General features: G+C 50.1%; 1 protein-coding gene across 1 annotated transcript; it reads left to right on the forward strand.

The window, feature by feature from the left end:
• Positions 1-551: 551 nt before the first annotated feature.
• Positions 552-12,915, forward strand: VTCN1 (V-set domain containing T cell activation inhibitor 1). Its single transcript, XM_076348284.1, has 5 exons — positions 552-583; positions 5,548-5,612; positions 7,094-7,441; positions 10,266-10,544; positions 11,240-12,915. The coding sequence occupies exons 1-5, from the start codon at positions 552-554 to the stop codon at positions 11,359-11,361; spliced, it is 846 nt and encodes a 281-aa protein (XP_076204399.1). The 3' UTR covers positions 11,362-12,915.
• Positions 12,916-13,248: the final 333 nt, after the last annotated feature.

A 13,248-nucleotide genomic window follows, 5' to 3' on the forward strand; every position in this document is an offset into this window, starting at 1 on the left:
TGCTGAGCCTGGAGGAGCCTCTTCTTAGCGCAGCACAGAGAGCCAGGGGAAGACGCACATAGAGAATGGGGCCAGGAAGGGGACCTGCAGGTGGGACCTCTCTGCCCAGTGCCAACAGCATGATTGGAGATTTTAACAAGGAGACCTGAGCTAGCCCTGGATATAATGCAACCTATCAGTGATGAGTGAGCTGTGGATCTACATGGGAGACTGCAGCACTCTGACCCCAGGATTAGCTGGCTACCAAACCATGATCTGTGTTATTTTTTGTTTTAAATCAGACATGTTTCTTTAACGGATGGTGTAGGAGGTCTCTCCTGTTGCCCCAGTGACTAACTGGCTTTTGACTGGCCTGGTGGGGGGAGCTGAGATGCTCACTGCTTCCTCATTCCTCAGAGTTCACTGCTTGGGCTCACCACTCCTTAGCTGAGTTCAGTTATTTAAGCAGGACAGCCCGGGAGAATACATCATGTGAAGGACAGGGGCTGTGCTGAACAGTGTGGGACCTCTGGGCACCTGGTGTTTGGCTTGTCTTCGTAGGTGCCGTGACCATGGCATCCCAAGGCCAGGTCATTTTCTGGAGGTATGGTATTATCTGCATCTGCTTTGGGAGAGAGGAGGGAGGGAATTCCATTTTCCAGATGCCTCGGCTGTATCACCCTATTGCCAGGAGCTTTCAAGACAGCAGTTCTTTGCAGCTCGACTCTATACTGCACTCACCCAGGCTACTTAAATACCGGTACAGCTTCTTTTATACAATCCGTAAGGCCATGTAGCTGTCAGACACCCATGTGCAGGTCATCAACTGTAGCCAGGATGGAGATGCGTGTCCTAGAAACTGTGCATGGCTGGAATACACTAACTCAGGTTTGAATGCTGTGGTAGGTCGGGGTATCAACGGCTTGAAAAAGACTCTCTGTTCCTGCTGTTGTAGGTTGGGGTATCAATGGCTTGCGGAAGGCTCTGCGTTCCTTCTGCTGGCCCTCAGACAGTCACTTACGTCTCCATCACATTGGCGTGCTGTGGGCAGAAAGGCAAAAGCTGTCCTACAGCATGTTTCCTTGGTGCGTGGGTCAGGAGTAAGAGCTGGGAAGACATGCAAGTTGGTTTGTGCCTCTTGTTTCAATGAGCCTGTTTCCTTTGGAGCTATTGACCAAGTCCTGGTGAACTACAGTCAGAAAAAGAAGTATCGTGGGGAAGGCCATAAAAATGTCTACCTTGTATCCTTATCTCCTGATTAGCTGAAAATAACCCCCCACCAGATGGCTAAATTAGTTGGCAAACTTGCTTCAGCCTCTGAGAAATGCGGACCAGGTTTGCATCTAAACCTGACTGTGTGAACAGAGCCACCAACAAGCCACATCTCTTCATCCCAGGTATGGGCTCTTCCAGGCTGGATGGAGGCAAAGACTTCAGTGAGGTGTGTGAGACATCCCTGCTTGCATTTATTCTGTCAAAAAGATTTCAGCTGTTACGAGTATCCGTCCCTCCTAAGCTGAACAGCAGCGGGGAGAAGGACGGTCCACATGTGAAGAGAAGAGACCTCTCATGCATGAGCCGTGCTCCAGCTTTCTCACATGGAGCATCAAGGAAGAACTAAATAGTAATGTTATCTGCACCTTTCCACTGATGAAAGTGAGATCACTAGTAGATATAATGTAACATGGTGTAACTATCCACTGGGCATCGTATTCCTCATGCATCTGGAATGCATGTAATAACCAGCTCTGTTATTCTCAAGAGGCAGCCCAGCTGGCTTTTGTCAGAGAAATGTAGTAACTGATGGGTGTGAAAAAATGAACGCCTACCCCTTGCTGCTCTGACAACCATCCTCCGGCTTTGCCAGTGCCTCTGCCCGCCCCGGGAGGCTGCGCGCAGCCAGACGGCAGCAGGTTACTGGAAGCAGCAGGCTTATTCAAAGCGTTGGCCTCTTCAGGCTAATCTTGAAACACAGAAATAGCCCGGAGAGAGGGGTGAATTTTCCAGGAAGCTTCAGAGGAGCAGTGCGAGGTTTCTATTGATTTCAGGAAAAACCAAACCAAAACAATCCAAAAAATAAAACTGAAGCACTGAGAAAAGTTGAGCTCTGCAATCATTAACTGCTTATTGGAATGGAAAACCCTTCCTTTTGGGTTACCTCTGCCATGCTATTTCTTTTCCACAGTAAGCTTTGATGTAAGGAGGAAGGCAGGGGACCTCCAATCTCTTAATCTTCCAGGTTTTTTGATCCTTGCACCTCTAAGCCCATTCCCAAGGGAAAGCTTACTCTGCATGGAGCTAGAGATTAGGAGGATTAAGCCTCTGCCGCCTGTCACGGTGGGCCTGCGAGCCTCTCTCTGTCCCCTGTGCTCAGCAGCATTCAGGCTGCCCAGAGCTGCAGGCAAAACCCTGTTTGGCTGATCAGGAATGGGACCGGGGAAAAGAAGGTAGGGTATGTGGAGCGGCATCCCGCAGGCTGCCAGAGTGCTGCCAGGAACCGAGGGTGGCATCAGGGCTACGACTTGTGTAGCCCCAGCCATCTGCATCAGCCAGTTTCCACGCCTCTGAAACGCTGGAAATATGAGGGGTGCTGATGCACAGAAAATTGCTTTTTGCTTGAACTACTGGACTAGACTGTTGCGAAACACAGCTATTGTCAGCATGTGGCCAGGTTGCCAGCTTCCTCTTGTTTGTTCGCCCTGCACACCAGATCGACTCAATACATGCAGGGGGCTCACAGGCAAATATTTTTAAGGCCCTTGTGATTCTTGGATCTTGCAGTTTCTGTGGCAGAAACTCCAAAGAGCCTGATTTCCCCTTGTCCCTGGCAAGGGGGGTTGAAGTGAGCAGTGGCATCCATATACCCAAAATTGCCATCCCCCCTGTAACAAACGAGCGGCTTTTTGTGTCAGCCCTGCTGCTTCCTTGAACCAGGGGTGGGAAGCACATCTCTGGATGCAAAGCTAGCAAGGCTTTGCAGCTACGGGGGCAGGTGGCACCAGCGGTGGACAAAAGCATTGGTGCTGGCCTGTTAGTGCTGGTTTGTGTTTGTGAGCGAGCTGAGGACGGCTTTGCCTGGCACAGTGCTAGGGCAGAGGTGGTGTTCAGGCCAGAGGGTCCTTTCGAGAACTGGGGGCAAGTGTGGTGGCACCTGAAGCATTCAGGGACTGCACAGGAGGCCATCCTGGCTGCTTGTCCCCTGCCATACCCCCTCCAGCATTTGTTGATGAAATCCTCCGTAACCTGCAGGCAGCATCCCTCGGCTCCCAGCAATTTCTCCCCTGCCCACTCTCAGGAAGGAAGATTTAATCTAGAGGTGTGAGGGTGAGTCACAGCCGCTGTGAGATGGCATGGCTGCCACTTGCTCCAGCCATATGTGATGTGGGTCTAAGCCTGTGCTTCCCGGGCGTGAGAGCTGAGGCTGATCATGGCAACCTCAGCTGAGTTTATAGCAACTATCTTGCTCTGGGATCGGCTCCGTAGAAACTGGTGGAGCTCCTCAAGGAGGTAGATATTATTCAGCATACACAAGAGGCTCGGTATTTGCCCTGGAATAGGAAAGCACAGGGTTGTCCCACAGTGAGCCTGGCTGAGACCCCAAGTGACTCGGGGTTGAGCCCCATGGGACATGACAAGTCTCCACTGGGAGCTGCCACACTGCAGGATCTGCATGAGCCAACAAAGGAAGTCCCCATCTTGCAGGCCCCCAGGGGAGGCGGTGGCTGGTGATGGGTCCTCGGCTGCCCGATGCCCACGGTTGGAGGATATCCGCCGCTTTCCTCCCCAATGGGGTCAGCTGTGACCGCAGTTGCGGGGCACCAGGAGGGGGCAGGCGGAGAACTGCTGTCCACCCTGGTCGTGAGTGAAAGCTGCTGAAAATGCGGAGGAAGCCAAATGTGTGACACCTCCCAGCTCTGAGGGCATCTAGGCAGGGAGGGCTTGATATGGATGTGAATGTATATATGGACTCGTATGAACCTTTATATGGACTTACGGCACACTCGTGATGAAATACACAGTTCTGATCCCTTCTCCTGACACGCTGGCATGTGTAAACAGGACCACTCAGACAACTTTCCTCTGGCTTTAAGGATGAAGATGGAAGGGAGACAGTGGGAGGACAAGCAAGCCTTCTGCAACGCCTCCCCTCCTCTCCATCCCTTCTTTCAATCCATCTTCCCTTTCTCCTGTGCTCCCTGGAGGAGGGGCTTGTTCACATGGTGCAACTCTCTAGAGCTCCGTACCAGCCCCATAATCCTGGCATCTGTGGTGATTGAGGCACAATTGTGCAAGTAACTGATGCAGGCGCACATTAATGGCAGGAGGAGCAGTGTGGTTGTACGGATACCGACAGGCTCTTGTGCAAGAGGCTGCCTGATGTGTTGGGAAAGAGCCAGTGAACACAGCTGAAGCAAAGCAGCTATTTTTGTGTGGGCAGGAGGGCTGTGACGTCTTGCAGCCTGGTCCTGCCTGGGGACGGGACGGGAAGAGGCAGCTCGGGAGTTTCTGTGTACAGCAGGGCAAAACAGGACCTGGGCTGGCAGCCCTGGACGCTGTTGTGGTGGCCATGGCCGGTGCCCGTGTCTCCTGCGGCACAGCTCCCTCCAGCACCCTGCTAGGCTTGGGGAAGGGGGAAAGTCCCCTGTGAGGACCTCCTGTGGCTCTCTGGGCTTCTCCTCCAGCAGTCCTAAGCAGGGCTGAGCCCAGCAAGCCTGTGAGACCTTCGGACATGAGCGCATGAGCTGCTCGTCCCGGGATGTACCTGTGGGTTTTTGTGGAGAGCTGCTTCAGGGCTTGCTGAAGTGAGAAGCTGAGGTTGCTGCCACAACCCCCAGTCCATATGACAATGCACCCAGGACCACATGTGACAGCTCCACCGGCTGTGGTGGGAACCTGCACCAGGCCACGCTTACAGATCTGTCTGAGCTGGGGCTGTGCCAGAGATGGGTTGCACTCAGCAAGGCTCAAGCTGCGCTGCTCCATGCCGTGCTGCTGTCACCTCCTCTGCTGGGGCTGCTCTGCTTGTGTGGCTTGGCAAGTGGTCTTCTCCTCCTCAGCTTCTCATCCAACAGCCACTTATCCATCTGTGCAGGGGGCATCCCCAAACCAACCAGCTCACAGACCTGGCCTTGTTTCCAGCCCCCTCCTGCCCACTGCCTGGCTTCTACTGGGTGTCTCCTGGGGTCAGGGGCCTGTCTCAGTGCTCTGCTCACCTCCCTGGGCAACTGATCCTGCACAAGTGCCAGCAGGGATTGCCTGGCTTACTTATGCACCAGGAGATGCAGAGAGGAGCGTCCTCCACTGGGACCTGCTGCCTCCTTCCAAAGGCAAAATCTGAGTCTCCTCTCCTCCTGCCACATGGTCCCCTGCCTTTCATGATGAGTGCTCACCCTGACATTCATCACTACTGTGGTCATGTGCTTCACTGGTCCACCTTGCTCTAGGTCTGTGGCTCACCCGCCTTGACCTCCTTCCTTCCAGCAGCTCTGCAGACGTGCACCGCAGGCGTAGGGTGTGAAAGGAGGTGGGCTGTGTGGTAATGTTGTCCTTTCTTTTTTCCCCAAATAGCATGACTACAGTCATTATCATCCTGGCTGCGGTGATTGCCCTGATCATCGGGTTTGGTGTCTCAGGTATGTGACTGCTCAGGTTTCCTGTTGTTACCAGTGGGGTGATGAACTTCTGCCCTGCCACTACCTCCGTGTCTCCATCCTGTGCATGGGCTGAGGTGTGATCTTGTGTGGAAGTAAGTGCCACCTATAACCCTTTAATGAAGGCTCACTTTATAAAGCTTATGTACCAGATGGCTGAATTAAGACTGCACAGGCAACTTCTGTTCTGGCCCTTCTCAACAAGGTATCGCTCCATGGCATTAAACCACAAGGAGCTCTGCTCCCCTCGGAGACTGTGAGCTCTTGTAGGTTTTAAATAATGCAGAGATTTACACACACACACACACACACACACACACACATGCTCAGGGTGGGTTAGAAGACACCAGCACTTGGCACAGAGCTGAGTGAGGAAATCTGTGTCGGCTCTTAATTTCTGCAAAAACTTGTCAGCAGGCCGGCCCCAGGCTGCAGCAGTGGCTGTGCGCGTGTGACCCCTGGTGCTGTGGGGCAGCTCCATTTTGCCCTGGGAAGTGAATGCCTGCCCTATGCTTTCACAGCAGAAATTAAGGGGGTTTTTTTAGTTATCATCTGGTGTGTTAGCAATGTGTGAAACGTTCAACTCCATCTGTTGCTCCATGGGAAGCCAGCTGAGGCAAGGGGTCAATAAGTGTAAGACAACATGTGCTGCTAGAGATGTAGTGCTGTGTTAGCTGAAATTTCCTTGGGCTTGGAGCACTAAACCGACACATACAGAAAGTTCTGCATGTACTGTGCTCCGTCTCCCAGACAGGAGAAGATGACGGAATGCGAAGTAGGACAGCATCTGCCAGGATGGGGCACATTCCCCTGCTCCCTCAGAGATGACAAAAATGTGTTGCTTTGCTGTTGGCCAAAATGCAGTCTCCTTGGGGCGCTTAGGGAAGGGCTGCATGGGAAAGAGGACCCAGCTCTGGGAAGGAGCTAATTCTCAAGCTCACTGGTTAGGATCTGACTTGAGAAGTGATCTGTGTCCCCAGTGAATGGAAAATGATGATTTTTCTTAAACAAAAGAAAACGGTTTGCATTCCAGTAAGGGTGAAAGAGCAGCCTCCTGTTTGTCTGCCAGCATTACACCTTGCAATCACATTTATATTGCATAAAGGGAGGTCCCAACTAAGAAAAGACACAAAAATTATGCTTTTCTGGCAGCTACAAAGAGAAAAATCCCTGATACATATAAGTAAGCAAGAAAACACCATGCGAATTCTTCTCAAACAAATAAGAGGAGCTCATTTTTGAAGGAGACTGCCTGCTAAAGAAATGCTCCTCTGCTTTATCTTGATATATAAGCCATGGGAGTTGACCCCTGCTAGCAGCACTAGTAGCTGCTACTGGTGTCCTTGCGATGTGCCAGTGCCCCTTCAGCCTTGGGGTTGGTGCATGACAGCCGCAGGGTGGTCTGGCCTTTCTCTGCACTCACCGCCTCGCCTTTCTCACGCCGCCTTGCTTTCTCCTTGCAGGAAAACGCTCCATCAGTGTGACGGCGCTGATGTCTCCAGGGAACATCGGCCAGCGCGGCATCCTGGGCTGCACTTTCGAGCCAGACATCTGGATGGGCAGCATAGTGATCCGGTGGGACAAGGCGGGAGTAGCCGGGCTGGTTCACGAGTTTAAAGGTGGGAAGGACCACCTGCAAGAGCAAGACGCATCGTTTCAGGGCCGCACGGCAGTGTTCGCAGACCAGGTGATCGGCGGCAACGCTTCCCTGGAACTGAGGGACGTGCAGCTCTCCGATGCCGGCACCTACCGGTGCTCCGTCACCACGGCCAGAGGGAGCGGAGCGGCAGTGCTGCAGTACAGGACGGGAGGTGAGGGGTACAAGAAAGAAAATCCTGCTGCAAAATGCAGGCTAGCGTGGCTCAGTCAGACCTACCTGCGGTTATGCAGATGCTAGAAGCTGTGTGAGAGGCCCTGCTCCTCCAGCAGCCACCGTTGAGCCCTGCACCTCTGAGTAGGACTGGGGTATTTTTAGCTTTTCCAGAGCTGTTTATGGCCTCACCCACTCTTTCCACATCCTCATTCCAGAAAAGATTATTTTAATGCCTTCAGTTGTCTTTTTTCTTCTATTTACCACACGTAGTCTACCAGATACTTAACTGACTACAAAGAGCCCCTAAAAATGGGAGTAGCTAATTGATCTTACAAAAATTCAGATTTTATACCTGTTAAAGATAAAATGATAGCTTTTTCTCTCTAGATTAAGGTATATCTCCAGCCAGGAGAAGTGCTGCATAGTAAAAATTATAGCCTATTTGATATCTTTTTTCTGGTTTTCTAATGTATTCAGTTTTTAAAAATGGCTGTCAAAACAACCACCCGCCTATATCATAGTTAAGTATTACATATTTGCTAGAGTTAATTGTTTACCTTGTTATGAGTCAACCTTAAAACACGCACAGACACTGCTGAATTTTCACTTGTGGGTGCTTAATTCTTCTGAACCCTCTGGGCTTGGCTATCATGTCCACCGCTGGCACAAAGCAATATGCTCCCACTGAACTCAGCAGTGTTTCACCCGTTTCTGTCAGCTCTGCGTCTTTCTAATGAAATTGTGGTGAGTTACACTGACTATACAATGGGGATAACATAGGCCTGCACAGGTAGGTGGTCTTAGTGTTTCTCTGGCTGGCTTTTGCTGGCACCCCTGAGGCCCCAGCACATCCCTTGAACTCAGGGGTTGGCACAGAAGAGTCGGTCCATGACCTTCCAGGGAAAGTTTCTAAGGTAGCCAAAAGAATTGTTAGAAAGGAGGAAAAAAAAATCTTCATGGGTCTCCAAACATTGGAGAGTCAGTCCTCCAGGAGAGATGTGGAAACCACCAGGTCTTCACACTCTTCCAGTGAGATGACTTTGGCTGCAGTAACAAGTCGCCTCCCAAAGGGTCACCTCATGTTGGAGACTGATGGATGAACTACTTCAGGGTCTCCTGCAGACTGCAGTCTTTGCACTCTCTCCCTCACCATTGTGACCAGCGTTGCTGTCCGACAGCTCAAACTGGTAGAGGAAAAACCGTCAGATGTCTCCAAGTCAAGGAAATGCAGTTTTAGGATGCGTCACTGCTTATGTGGTGAGACCAGGTGTACTGGCAGCATAGGGGGGTGTTCCTCCGTGCTTCAGGCCAGTCATGGCAGGGCAATAGTAACCAGCGGAGCTCTTGAATGAGACAGGCTGCTTTTCTGCAGGTCCGGTCTCCTTTTTTGGCCCAGCAGAGCCAAAGCACCGGGAGGTGGGCACCAGCTTCTGTGTAGAAGCTTGTGACAGATGTCTTGGAGGCACAGACACTTCCCCATGTCACTCACGGGGAGTCTGTCTTGGAACAGAAAGGCAACGTGAGACTTGGTGTCGCAGGAACATCTGGCCAGTGTCATTTCACACAGTCTCCTATTTCTTATTGAAAGCATGTTTTCTGCCCTGTTGCTATGTGAAGCACTTCCCCAAGCAGTGAAAAAAAGGCTGCTGGGCTCACAGGCCCCTTATTTTGCAATGGCAATGATGGAAGAACTTCTTGGGACTACAGTAGGTAACAGCAAGGCCAGAAGGCTTTGGCTCATGCCTGAGGCTCGTGCCTGGGGACTCGGTCTCCTACCCCTCCTTCAAACCTTGTGAATCTGCCTGCTTTTGTGTTGCTTGATTTGACGTTTAAGGTAACCCACACAGAAAAGGCATTAGAGAGAACACGTGAGATGCTGTATTAGGTTTTATTCCCATTGAAATTGGTGAACTCTGCTCTCCTAAAAAGCTGCTGTTTCTCTTCACTTATGTGCACGTGGGAAATACTGTGAATATACAGAGGTATGTTTTTCTAGGAGAGCGAGACTAACAAAGTTTTGTTTGAGATGGTCTTGGCTTTAAAACACGGCTGAGTTTGCAATGGGCTTTAAATGTTTCATTTAATTCAGGGATGTTGGCATAAATCCTGCAGCTCAGGCCACACCTTAGTCTGCCCTCAGCCTCAGCAGGTGCAGATGGAGCTTCTCTTGGCTGCAGCTCCATTTAGCGTCAGAGTCACATCACGAAGTCGTAGGTGTTGGTCAGGCTCCCTTCTCAGTCAGCGGAGAGGGTGAGTCATCTTCCCCTTCCCCCAGCCTCTGGTAACAGCAATCATTTTGGGCATGCCTCTCCCTGCGGAGAATAGCAGGTGCCTCCTTTCAGCCACGTGCCTTCAGCAGAGGTGAGCGGATCTGTGCCAGCTGTAGTTCCTGCCCGGGGAAGCTGGGCATTTGGCAGACACGGGCAGTCTCAGGCCGGTCAGGTCCTGAGTCCAGTCTCCTCTGGGAGCTTGGATGTCCAGGAGCTCTTGGGAAATGCTTAGTTTATGAGCCTGGGACCCAGCTTGTAACTGTTAAGCAGAATTACTTAAAGATGCTAAAGCTGTGCCATGACCTCAGCAGATCTTGTCAAACTGGACTGCCTTGTCCTAGGAGTCTTTAGATCCCCTGTAGTCATCCCCCTGTAGCTCGAACTATACGGACCTCTGTCTGAGCCTCTGTGTTTGGTTTGGCTACAAGCGCTGCTGAGCAGCAAGTACTCTAGAAATACTTGGGACTGACCAGCAGATGCAGTTGGGTCTTTCACACCCAGTTCCTAGACATTTGTTGTTTTCTGACTCTCTCCCTGTTTTTCCTCCCAAAGCCTTCAGCACCCCCAAGGTCCACATGGAGAACAGCAGCAGCGGGGACATGTTGCAGTGTGAAGCACCACGCTGGTTTCCTCGACCCGCTGTGCGCTGGACAGCCTACAGCGATGCCGGGGAGTACCTACCTCATGTTGCCAACACCAGCTATGAGCTGAATGCCGAAAACATCACTCTGAAAGTGGTTTCCTTTCTGCACAACATTACTGCTAACGCCACCTACACCTGCATGATTGAAAACAACATTGCCAAGGCTACAGGCAACATCAAAGTGACAGGTAGAGTTTAACACCACCCAGAGACCACAGGCACAGGGGAGAAGAGAGTTTAAACAGTGTGCCTGTGTGCGTCGGGGGGCTCCTGCAGCACCTGTGTCAGTCAAGGAAGGAACTGAAATCCGTGGCTAATCCAAGCATGTCTGTCTCTGTCCCTGGGATGAAGGAAAGGCTCTCTGTTTGGTCCTGCTATTCCAGATGTTTTTCATGGTAATGATTGCTCCCTTGGCACAGGGACAGAATTGCCAGGGAAGGGGAAGGAAGGAAGGACACACTTCAGAAGAATGTATTCCTTTGAACGTTAACCAAAACCAAACCAAACAACCAAACCCCCCAACTTTTGACACTTTCTTTAGCCAGTTCAGCTTAGAACCCTTTTGTGCACCAAACCGGCAGGCCCCTTTAGCTGTTACTAATGACAATCTCTCTGACTCCAGCCCACCCCCTTTATTTAAAGGCCACCTTATTCACAGGAAAGCAAACTTTCCAAAAAGCTTGGATATCTTTTCCTGTTCTACATGAGAAGGGTCATAGCTCTTCTAAAGCAAGGGCTTCAGAACAGTGAGTCTCCAGCACAAAAAGCAGGGTCTATTTTTATCAATATTCAGAAAAATGGGGAGGAATAAATATACACACTCGTTTTGCCTTCCCTGCTGTGTTCCCCATTCTGGTAGCCTCTCACTATTCTTCTGCTACAGATTTCAGCATTACAAGGGGGACTAACTTGCAGCTGGTGAACCGGAACACAGAGTCAGTGTCCTCCTCCCTTCCAGCCTGTCACTGGATGCTTCTGCTTCCCCTGTATCTGCTGTCGATATAAAGCCTCTATAAAACAATCAGAAACACTGCTGGACATGGAGGTAAGCTTGGAAAGAGAAACTCATAAGCACAGATGCTCGGTATAAGTATATGTAGACCCTCTTTCTGAGTTTTGTTACAGCAGCAGACCTATCTCAAGCCTGCCGGAATGGGAGGACATGTCTTTGCACTGTGCCCATCCTTTCCCCATCCCCAGCTGTAGGTGGGACGCATGGCTTGTCCCCTCCCACAGACTCCCTGCTGGCTTCTCCCATCACTTTCTGCAACTTTAGAGATTCTTCTCTTACATAGTTGACTGTCATCTCTTACTCGCCCCCTCATTCTCTTTTCCTTCCCTCAACCTTCTCTCTGACCCGAAAGATAGACGTCTTGCTTGCTGCTCTGCACACTCGATGAACCTTGGCTACAGTTCACGGCTGCAAGGCAACGTGGACTTTTTCCTCTCCCTCCCCATGAGGCCTGCTGCAGTATAAGCCTTGCTTGCACCCGCTTTACTCGGACAACTCCACTGCACAGCGCAGCACCTTCAGTAAATAGTACCTAGTAGGGATACCTTGAAGAAAGCTAGAGGCAGCTGCCAGCCTGAGCAATCCCACCTAGGCCTGCAATAAGGAGGGCTGTAGGCAGTTAAAGCACAGGACAACTGATTTTGGTATTCATCAGCTTTGGCTTTGGGTGGTAGGCTCTAGAGGTAAACTGGTGATGAGGTGGAGAGATACAGAAAATCAGCTGAAAGGAACACCTCTGTCTTTCCATGCAGAACAGTTACACAGCTACCCTGATGGCAGGACATGCTTCATGCTTTCCTCCCTCTTGGGCTAAGATCTTCTCCCAGTTCCAGAGCATGTAGTAGCACGAACATGAAGCCAGCTGATTTCTCTCTCGTGCTATCATTTCTTACCCATTCCAACAACAAGATACTTTGGTTGGCTTCAGAAAGAGAGTGAGGAACATGATAAGGAGAGTTGCATAAATAAAGGAAAAACTCTGATCACAGGAACGAGATGTGTTCTCTTGTCTGAAGTAACCCAGTGACCAGAACTCTGATCATGGGCAGAAGCTCAGAGACAAACAGGAAAAGGGTTTCCTGCAATACATCTGAGAAGTGGTCCTTCAAACTCAGAGCACTAAAAGCAAGCAAATCTTAATTCCCCCCAAACAGATTTGAGTCGTCCATCTTATGTCTTGTGATTCTCTGAATGTACTAATAAAACTGGAAGTAAGAGAGCCAGCTAATCTATTCAGTCTTCTCAGAAGACTATAATCAAACTCCCCTCCTGAAAAAGATGTTGTGAATGGCAAAACTCTGATGGATTAGAAAATAGCCAGCAGGCTTGGAATAAGTGTTGCCAGGTCTTCAACCTGGCAACGGCAAACAGCCTATATGAGGACTGATGATTGCATTTGCAATGTGAAATAAAAGAAGAACAGGTAAGTAGTAAGTGTGGCAGCAGACAGAAGAATAACGTATATAATGAGGAGGAAAAGAGGGAGACTAGTAAGATACTACTGGAAAAGTTCAAATTCAGAAGTAAAACCAGTTATTAAACATAGTTACAACTATAGAGACAAATTTGCCTTTTTTGTTTTTAAATAAGTCTGTTATCTGGCATTTCCTATCTATTTCTATAGCACCGTCTGTTACTGTTATTCATGTTACAGGACTACTTTCAGTTGCATTTTTAAATCAGATTTTGATCTTTTAATTTACATCACTTACAGTCAACATTTTCCTCAGGCTGAGAGGGTTTTTTTTGTTTGCTTTTTTTTGGTTTTGTTTTGTTTTCTTTGGGGAGGGTGGGGGGCAAGCTTCAGCAAAATCGTTACCATTCACAGAAAGCACCTACAGGAAAAAAAGTCTGTCACAGCAAAACTTGTGCAGACCTTT

The sequence above is a fragment of the Aptenodytes patagonicus genome, chromosome 1 (genome assembly GCF_965638725.1).
Source record: "Aptenodytes patagonicus chromosome 1, bAptPat1.pri.cur, whole genome shotgun sequence".
NCBI lineage: Eukaryota > Metazoa > Chordata > Aves > Sphenisciformes > Spheniscidae > Aptenodytes > Aptenodytes patagonicus.

What these genes read in the sequence shown, in the direction of transcription:
- VTCN1 (XM_076348284.1), top strand. Translation starts at nt 552, where the DNA reads ATGGCATCCCAAGGCCAGGTCATTTTCTGGAG. An exon ending in CATCGGGTTTGGTGTCTCAG is followed by an intron (nt 5,613 to 7,093) that starts GTATGTGACTGC and finishes TTCTCCTTGCAG; the next exon opens with GAAAACGCTCCATCAGTGTG. An exon ending in AGGCAACATCAAAGTGACAG is followed by an intron (nt 10,545 to 11,239) that starts GTAGAGTTTAAC and finishes CTTCTGCTACAG; the next exon opens with ATTTCAGCATTACAAGGGGG.